At 46.8% G+C, this 10,125-nt stretch overlaps 1 protein-coding gene across 1 annotated transcript; it reads left to right on the forward strand.

The window, feature by feature from the left end:
• The first annotated feature begins 1,413 nt into the window (after window positions 1–1,413).
• On the forward strand, window positions 1,414–9,516 carry LOC128835804 (protein mono-ADP-ribosyltransferase TIPARP-like). The gene is made up of 5 exons (XM_054025571.1): window positions 1,414–1,892; window positions 6,057–6,228; window positions 6,413–6,600; window positions 8,095–8,367; window positions 9,075–9,516. Exons 1-5 carry the CDS (start codon window positions 1,414–1,416, stop codon window positions 9,514–9,516), a joined length of 1,554 nt encoding a protein of 517 aa, XP_053881546.1.
• The last annotated feature ends 609 nt before the right edge of the window (window positions 9,517–10,125 follow it).

Raw genomic sequence — 10,125 nt, forward strand, 5'->3', positions numbered from 1 at the left:
CGGAGCTGACGCATGCATCACTCCCCCGCCCAGCACAGCCCACTGTTAACATCCTGACATGTTACAGGGGGGCCCGTCCTCTGTTGGCCTAAAGCAGTGCAACTCACTGGCCCACCGGAGATACCCTGAGATTAACTCCCCTTGTTGCTCCCATTGCAGAGGGGTCCCATTCCTGCAGGGCAGGGCCAGGAGGAAGTAGGATGAAGCTCAGGCGAGATGCTTCCACTGAGGCCCGGTCTACTCCTAAAACATAGGATGACCTAGTTATGCTGCTCAGGGGTGTGAAATATCCACACCCTGAGAAAGATAATTAAACCAACCTTCGCCCTGCTGTAGACACTGCTAGACTGACTGAAGAATTCTTCCATCAACCTAGCTACCACCTCTCGAGGGGGGTGGATTTACCACAATGATGAAAAAAATCCCTTCCATTGCTGTAGCAAGTGTCTGCACCACTGCGCTATGGCAGCATAGCTGCAGTGCCATAGCTGTGTTGCTGTAGCACTTGTAGTGTAGACATACCCTGAGAGACCAGTGTGTGTTTGCACCATACGGCCCCGAAGGGTCCCATTGCAGAAGCAGTTTGGAGGGGTCTGAAGGGGTGACTTGTAACTTGACTGAATAAGACCCTAGCTATCATGGGGATGGGCGCCCATTACATACATAACATAAAGGGACAGATTGTAGTCAGATAAAATCAAACGGATATTCATTGTGGGTGCTGTGTATGTAAGAAGCCCAGGGGGAGAGGGAGGAATCCTTTGGAAATAGCATGATGGACCTGAAAGTGAATCCTAGGAGTGAGGTCCTGTTGAGGGAGCAGTGTGGATGCTGGAAGGATGAAACCCTGCAAAATGGGAACCTATTGAGTGATTAGTGTGAAGCCCATGGAGAATGATGGAAGCAGCGCGCATGCCTGCCCGCAGGGATGAATCAGAAATGGGAAGAGGTCCTATCAGGGGAAAGCCAGAGTGAGCGGGCATCATTTTGGAGTAGCCAGGAGGGTGCTATGAGGATAAAGTCCAGGAAAAGGGGTTTCCACTGGGAGAGAAGCTTTTTGCTCTGTGTTTGTGCAGCACCTAACACAATGGAGTCCTGGTCTGTGTCTAGGCTCCTAGGTGCTACGGTAATACAAATAAAAATAAATCACTTTGAGGAGAGAAATGCTAGTGCTGGGGGTTGAAGATCAGAAAATAATGATTTATCTCAGGGAAGAGTCTGTGTAAGCTGAGGGGAAAAGCAAGTAAGTGAGGTCTTATTGGGCTTGTGCAGTGTATGTTTGTGTGCAGGTATGTGAATGAAGTCCAGCTGGGAGATAGCTGGATGTGAACTGTGGTTAATCCAGGAGATGTCTGGGAGAGGCGGTTTTATGGGGAAAGCATTTTATCTATTATGGGGGAAGGAGAGAAGAGGATGGGGAATTTGAAGCCCAGGGCACTGCAGCAGAACAGCTCACCACTTATTCAGCTTCTCTTTCTTTGTTTCTTCCAGGAATTGTTCTTCCAAAAGGTTCTACTCCAATTGCTCTTAGACCCCTACTGCTTCAGCCAATGTGAAGCCAGTTCCACTGAACTCACTCCATTCTATGTCCACAATATGCAGCACGGAGATGATTCTAAAAGCCATTTGGTAGCTCCAGAGCAGCTCGAGGATGAGAATGGGATCCAATTTCATATCCACCAGGCAAATGGCATCAGGATCTGTGATCGCTTCCTGCTTGGCCTCTGCAAAGAAGGGGAGAGATGCCAGCTTCACCACACATGTTACCCTTACCACTGGCAGGTGATGCGGAAGAAGAAAGGAGTGTGGCAGAGCATGAATGAATCGGCTCAGCAGCACTTGGAGAAACTTTACAGCAATGTAAATGACTCACTAGTTACACTGGTGGAAAAGTAAGTGACAGAAAAACTCCAGACCCAACTTCTCCCAGAAGGCAACTCAGCTGCTCTTGTCCTAGACAGCCCCCTCCCCCCCCACACCCAACTGGAATAGCGGTGCTTTAGAAGTAGAAAGTTCATAACTACTCCAGTCATGCCCTGTCCCAACAAGGGGTGCTTCTGGAATAGTGCAGGAGCACTAATTCTAGGGAGATCATAGCTAAGGCTAAGATTTTGTCATAGTTATTTTTAGTAAAAGTCACAGACAGGTCATGGGCAATAAACAAAAATTCATGGAAACTGTGACCTGTCTATGACTTTTGGTGCTGCAGCTCCATGGTTTCCCCCACCACAGTGATGGGTGGGAGCTGCAGGGTTCCCCCTCCCTCCCCTCACGCAAGGCTGTTGCCAGCCACTGGAACCCTGTGGAGGGACCCTGAGGAGGCTGTCGCCTATCACTGGAACCCTGCCAAGGCCCTGCTGGTTGCCAGCTTCAGTCCCACGGCCCCAGAGGCTGAGGCAGAAAATGTCATAAAGGTCTCTGGAAGTCACAGATTCTATGACTTCTGTGACCTCCATCACATAAATGACATGACATTGATCATAGCTACTCCAATCTCAGCCTTTCCCAGCTACAGACGCAATATGGTACAGGGCAACTGTCTGTAGACTCAGACCATGTCCACACAACAGCTACAACTGCAATTTTGTTACTGGTTAGAGGCATGCTCCATTTAATCTGTTACAATCAGGGCCGGCTCCAGGCACCAGCCTGGCAAGCAGGTGCCTGGGGCGGCCACTCCGGAGAGGGATGGCAGGTCCAGCCATTCGGCAGCAATTCGGCGGACGGTCCCTCACTCCCGCTCGGAGCAAAGGACCTGCTGCCGAATTGCTGCCGCAGATCATGATTGCGGCTTTTTTTTCTTTCTTTTGGCTGTTTGCCAAAACCCTGGAGCCGGCCCTGGTTACAATGTAAACAGTTTGGGTTGTATCCATTCAACTGGTTTTCTGCCATCACAACTGTGATTTTGCATCAATAAATAATGCTCTGCCTAGACATGTTTTTATGAGCCTATTCTAGGAAACTACACCACAGTGCCCAAAATGCAATAGGGGCACCAAGGCAGTGGGTATTTTTTTAACCCACACATACTTTCTGAGTAGGATTATCAGATTTCATAAGCAATCTCATAATCCTGCTTCAAAGGTTGCAGTGTCCATTTTCCATCATGGAAACCAACCAGGTACTTCAGTGAGATCTATCCTCCAGCTTCTGGAGATTTTTATTCTTCCAGACTGTCAAGCAGCAATGATACCAGAATACAAAACACTCTGAGGTGGTTCCTGAAAAGGAGGCAGAGCTAAATGAATTACATACATTGCTTGTGATTTAGGACTAAGAACAATGAATGTCAGGAAAGTTCTCCATGGTCCCAGATGAATATTTTAAAGAAGTTACAAACCAAGACATCATTTGTACATTGGCCAAGTTGAGACTCCAGTAACAGACTCTGGAGCAGCAGCAGTTAGCACCAGTGTTGGCACCCTGACCCCATTACCTAAATAAACTGTAAGCTAACTCATCAATCAACTATATAACATTTTTTTAAGTGTGACTTGTTTGTAGTATTATGGAGAGATGGGAGCCATGGGCCAGCAGTGTCAAAGGGCACATCCATCCTTAACTTGTACTTTGGGTAAATATAGGCTGCAGGTATGGAGAGAGAAAAAATGTTTTCTGTGCTAGGCACTTGGGGGTGGGAGGGTGGAGTTTCCATGCTCACATGAGGACAGTTCTGCCAGCACAGTAACAAGACCACTGAGCATGCACCAGGAGCCATTGATATGTTACTGCTTCACCCCAAGTGCATCCATACCACAAATTGCATTAGAAACATGCAATAGTAAGGGTGTAAAAATAATACCTGAATCATACACATCCTCACTATGTGTCCCCTATCCTCCAATAGTTCCTCTACTTTGGGTTCCTGGCTGTCCGTAAGATTCACTAATTCTGTGGTCAGTCTGGTTAGGAGCACTCACACTAGGGTGACCAGAGATCCTGATTTTATAGGGACAGTCCTGATTTTGGGGTCTTTTTCTTATATAGGCTTCTATTACCCCCCAACCCTGTCCTGATTTTTCACACTTGCTATCTGGTCGCCCTAACTCACAGATAGTTGCCAGAAACTGATTGAGCCTTCAAAGACTTTTTCCCAGCAGTACATTCAGTCTGTCAGATATCTACCACTCTCTGCAAGATGATCTAAGATCTACTGTTACATCTTCTGACTGAGTTCTGCTAAATTCAAAATGAACAAGATGTCCTCCTCTTTCCAATACCTAGAAATCCTTGGTCCAAAGTAGGGATCAAGACCTATGTCTTAACTTTTCTACAATAGGTAAGTAGTAGATGCTCTTAGATATTAAGTGTTGGGAGGCAGCAAACAACCCTAATATAGATAGATGCAGGAGTTTTGTAATTCATGAATCTGAATAGTGTGAATTCTATGGCCAGTAAAAGAAATTACAAACATTTTTAAATCAGCCATGGAAGAGGTAATCAAGTAATTAGTGGGTTGGACCATACAGCAAAACTAACATAAATCTAATTAGTAACAGGAACAGATCCATCTGCCAGATCAGGAAATTAGCAATGATAGTACCCAGTTCAAATTAAGACACTATTAACTGATTATTAACCTTGTGCTGTTTTTAGGCAACTACACCCTCTAACTGGTTAAAAGAAGGGTAAAATTTGTTGTATGGATTAGGGTTGCCAAGGTGTCTGGTTTTTGACTGGAACACCCGGTCGAAAAGAGAACCTGGCGGCTCCGGTCAGCACTGCCAACCAGGCCGTTAAAAGTCCGGTCAATGGTGCTGCGAGGCTAAGGCAGGCTAGTCCCCACCTGTCCTGTCTCCGCAATGCACCCCAGAAGTGGCCAGCACGTTCAGCTCCTAGGCAAGGGGACCAGGGAGCTCCGTGCACTGTCCCCGCCCTGAGCACCGTCTCCATATTCCCATTGGCCAGGAACCATGGCCAATGGGAGCTGTGAGGGTGGTGTCTGCAGGCAAGAGCAGCGCACTGAGCCTCCTGGCCCCTGCACCTAGGAGCCAGACCTGCTGGCCACTTCTGGGGCACAGCACAGGACCAGGGCAGGCAGGGAGCCTGCCTTAGCCCCGCTGCGCTGCCAACTGGGAGCTGCCTGAAGTAAGCCCATGCCCCAAGCCCAACCCCCTTACCCAGTCCCCCCAAACCTGTAACCCCCTCCCACACCCCCAAGCCCCTCATCCCCAGCCCCACCCCAGAGCCTGCACCCCCAGCAGGAGCCCTCACCCCCTCCTGCACCCTAACCCCCTGCTTCAACCCACAGCCCCCTCCTGCACTCTGAATCCCTCTGCCCCAACCCCCAGCATGGAGCCCACTCCTGCACCCCAACCCCCTGATTACCATCCCCATCCCAGAGCCTGTGCCCCCAGCAGGAGCCCTCACCCCCTCCTGCACCCCAACCCCCTGCCCCAACCCAAGGCCCCCTCCTGCACTTTGAGTCCCTCGGCCCCACCCTAAACCCCATCCTGCACCCCAAACCCCTCATTCCTGGCCCCACCCCAGAGCCTGCACCCTCAGTTAGAGCCCTCACCCCCCCATACCCCAGCACCCTTCCCCAGGCCCGTGAAAGTGAGTGAGGGTGGGGGAGAGCCAGCCACTGAGGGAGGGGGAATGTAGTGAGTGGGGGTGGGGCCTCGGGGATGGGGCTGGGCTATAGTGTTCGGTTTTGTGTGTTTAGAAAGTTGGCAACCCTAGTATGGATGTGGTTTCAGATAGTCCAACTTTGGTAATAGTCAACCATAAAAGCTAGAAAATGAATTTAAAAAAGAAGTAGTTTCTATGCGGCAGATTCTGATTGTGAGATGTGTGAGAGCAGCTTGTCCCACTACCCCAGCCTGAAATCTTTTAATGGTTGTACATAGTCCTATAAGAGCACATTCTTTTTGGATGTGCTGTAGGAAGCAACGCAGGAACACTGGCTGTATGGGGAGCTCCAAACTACTCTGTTCTCAGCATCTCTCAGCAGGAGGTGCTGTGGGGTATGGTGCAAGAGTAATGATGCTTGCTCGTGCTTCAACACCAGTTTCTTTCAGCAGGAGAATCTCTTCCAAGTTCTGTTTCTTCCACAGGGATGGTTCAAAAGGCAAAGTCAACCTAAATGCGATGGAACTGTACTCCTTTGGTCCTTATGGCAAAATACGGCGACTCTCCAACACCCATGATCCACAGCTGAACCCATATCTCCACACAGAGTGGCACATGTATTGGCTTGATGAAACCAATTGGAAGGAATATGAGGAGGTCAGGAGAGAAAGAGGCAAAGATGATGCCCTCCAGGGCAGAGCTGGGAGTTGCAATGTGGGAAGTAGTGTATGAGTAGAAGTGGATTATTATAGGCAAAGTGTCAGAAAGGAAAACTGGCCTTCTTCCTTATTTTCTGATTCCATCTCTTCTCCCCCTCCCCCCAATTTCTCTCTCTGCATAGCCAATTTCCCAAGAAATCATTAATGCCTTTGAGAGTGGCTTACAAAACTATAGCTTCAGTCACGAAGGCCATCAGTATACTCTAGATTTGAAGAACCTTATACAAACTAACTCAACAACAGAACAAGTGTCATCCATTCAGCGCCGTCCTGCCTACCACACACCTATCGACATGGTACCACATCTGCGGTAAGTAACTCCACCTGCAATACTCCCTCTAAAAAAATGTAAGTGGCATTCAGATAACTATATAGGGAATTGGTGAGGGCACCTATATATTTAAATTGCTTAACACATTCTATTGTAAAGGATTATTGTGATGTTTTGAGAGAAGTTCTCGCACATCCATTGTTTTTAGCAGGCCTTTGATATAAAGCAGAGAGAAAGCCCTTGGGCTAGAGAAGTTCCTTTCTTTTCTCCCTGAAATTTCCATTCAGGTTTAGCTTATTTACAGACTGTCTGCCATTTCCCTTCTCTCACTTGCCTTCCTAAGGAAAATGTTGGCAGTATGCCACGATAACACCACAAATATTCTAAGGACAGGTCCATGCCACTGACAAAGCAGCAGCATCACAAGCTCCTCTGGGAGCTATTGGAGTAGCAGGAGGTGGGAAGAAGGCAAGGCCAGGCTTCCCCCCACAGCCATCTCTCTCCCTGGACTGAGCATGAATGACTGTACATGACAATGAATGGTCACTGGGTGAAGGAACGAGGGTGACAATGGTTTTCCTAGTGGCTAGGGCACTCACCTTGGATATGGAAGGCCTACGTTAAAGTCCCTGCTCCAATGACTAATCAATTATACAAAGTGGAGCAGCTTCAACAGAAGAGCTTGAGAGAGACCTGTCCTGGAATACCTATAGCCCACTTGTTAGGGTGCTCACCTTCAGTGAGGAAGACCCAGCTCTAAATCCCTTCCCCACATCAGGCAAACCCAGTCTCCCACATCTGGGCTAAAAGTCATAAGGTATTGTAGTGCATTGTTGTGTTGAATCTCACCCTTTAAAAATGCCTAGAAACAGAACACTTTGGGCCAAACAAGATGTTTAATTCGACCCAAAACATCTTTTTGATTCACCAACATTTTTCACAGTTTTTAGATTTGGTTCGACCAAACCAACTTTTTTGGGAGGGAGTGGAAGGGTAATGCCAGCAAACTGAAAAAATCAGTTTTTTGCCCCGCTCTAGTTGCAATGTCAAGAATTTGAAAGTTATGAAAGCCTGTGCAACCTTAATTCATCCTCTTTGTACATATGCATTATGACCAGGTTCTTTATTTAACTTTTTATTAAGGCAGTTTTAACATGATCACATTATTTTTTCCACAGGAACCTGTGTCACTCAGTGCACAGGTTGAATGCACCAAGAGACAGAATTAGGTTTGCATGGCAACTGTAAATCTATATTTCCTAATTTTTAAGTGCTTGATTTTGCAACTTAACTAACTTCGTGAAATTAGTTTTTTTGTAAGTAATTATCATATATAATACAGTAGTGCTGAGATCAAGATTTGGGCCCCTGTGCTAGGCACTCTACAAACACAGTAAGACAGTCTCTGCCTCAAAGATCTTATAGTCTAAATTAAAACAAGGTGGAACATGGGGGTGTGAGGATAGGATGGGAAGATGAAGGTAACCAGAACATATTAAAACCAAACAAATATTTGTCCTATTCTCTTCTTAGGACACTCCCAAATGGTTGTAGGGGACATCTCAATCCTTATGCTGCCAACATCCCTGGGGAGGATCCCACTGATGGGTACTCTGGACCATATCCTGCATCATGGATCTCATGCCCCTCAGAAGGACCCACTTATGTGCAACGTGAAATAGCACCATCAGAAGCAGTGTACCGCACAGTTTATACTCTCTTCCACAAAACTCTCTCAGAGGATACATTTCTGGTGTTAGGGATTTACAGGATCAGGCAGGAGTATCTTTGGCAAAAATACAGCAGGTATAAAGAGGAATACAGAGCTGGTGCTAGGCATAAGCAGATTAAGCAATTGCTTAGGGCTCCAAGCAGCTCAAGGAGGCCCCCCATTAATTATTAGTATGTGTTGGGGGGGGGGGGAGGAGGGATATTCCTGCTTAGGGCCCCCAGTGGGCTAGCCCCGGCACTGGAGGAATACATGAGATTATAGAATGTACCATGGGATCTAGGTTGGGAATAGTGCATTGCAGATCCTGGTGTCCTCAAAAATCTTGGAACCTGAATCTCAGATGTGTTAGTACCCTAGAAAGAAGATCCTGCTGTGCTCGGTGGCAAACCATAGATCTTATCACTAATAAACTGAATGCAGATCCCACTGTACTAGAGTGAACAGGTTTGTCAGTGGGTGAATCTTAATGCATTGGTGAGTGCATAAGGGCTTTTGATGGGTGACCTTTGAGCTTGGGTGGAGTAGAACTTGTGCACAACAGTGATCATACACAGGTGTGGGTGTGATTAGTTGTGTGAGGTGTCTTGTGCTCTCTCAAACGATAGCTGACTGAACCCTTAGTACTTAGAATTCAGGATTTGTTTTTTTAGATATTGAGTAAGCAGGGAGGAATGGGAACATAAAAGTAGAACTATGTCTCCAATTCTGTCCCAGCCCCTTAGCAAATGTTCCCTCACAGCAGTAACCCTAACTCTGTGTTTGTGTTCTTTTCTCTGCTCAGTCAGAAGGAAATAATGTCCCGAGGACTCTCAACAGAAGAGAAAAAACAGCTGGAACAGCATCTCTTCCATGGCACCTCAGCAGACAGCAAGAACTCCATCTGTCAGATGGGCTTTGACCCTCGTCTCTCAGGACAGCATCTTGCTGCCTTTGGCAAAGGCAGCTATTTTGCCAAGAACGCCCAGTACTCAAATGGATTTTGTACAGCATGCAAGGCTGGGCTGCGCTATATGTTTCTGGCAAAGGTCCTGGTGGGAAAGTCTGCTGTAGGGAATGCTAGTTACTGTCAACCCCCAACAATAAGGTCTAGTGGCCCACCCTTTGATTCATGTGTTGATTCCACTTCCAGCATCTACGTGATCTTTAACAGTAGCCAGTCCTACCCATATTTCCTGATCCGCTACAAACTGTTTTCTGACCCTGTTGCAATAGATGGTTCATAATTTGATCTGGCCAAAAAATTTTGTGCACAACTTTTTTTTTCCCCCCCCCCCAACTGAAAAATGCAGATTCGGCTCAACTGAAACAATTTGCAAATCCAGGTCAGTTTCAGTGAATTGTTTCAGTCACGGAAAAAGAATTTCAGAAACGTCAGAATAGTTCATTTCTGGAATGAAACATTTCAACTTTTCGTTTTTGGAAAGATGTTTTTTCAGGTTTTCCCTCAATGGTTATTTAAAAACACTTAAAATCCCTCAAAATCAAAATGAAACGTTGACATTTTGGTTCATAGAAACATTTTGTTTCAGGTTGACCCAAAGCATTGAGCCCCCCCCATTTTTTTGGTTTGGCCACTGAATCAGAAATCAGTTATTCATACTGCTCTATTCATAAAGCATTTGATACAAAGAACAACCCTCACGGTGGCTTTGCTGATCAGAATAACCACCCCAGGGGGTGTAGGGATCTGTTTTGTGTCCTCCACACTCCTCCCATTAAAGCATACGCCTTCTAAAATGTTCAGTACAACATCCCAGGGGCATACGCAGCAAGGGTTTGCTACCGGTGCACGTGACCTTTCCAATATACATTATCAGCGAGTCTCCCTTTGT

This window comes from Malaclemys terrapin, chromosome 1, assembly GCF_027887155.1.
Source record: "Malaclemys terrapin pileata isolate rMalTer1 chromosome 1, rMalTer1.hap1, whole genome shotgun sequence".
NCBI lineage: Eukaryota > Metazoa > Chordata > Testudines > Emydidae > Malaclemys > Malaclemys terrapin.

Coding starts and splice junctions, on each gene's coding strand:
- LOC128835804 (XM_054025571.1), top strand. CDS start 1,414: ATGGGGAATTTGAAGCCCAGGGCACTGCAGCAGAACAGCTCACCACTT. Junction 6,601..8,094: donor GACATGGTACCACATCTGCG/GTAAGTAACTCC, acceptor TTCTCTTCTTAG/GACACTCCCAAATGGTTGTA. Junction 8,368..9,074: donor CTTTGGCAAAAATACAGCAG/GTATAAAGAGGA, acceptor TTCTCTGCTCAG/TCAGAAGGAAATAATGTCCC.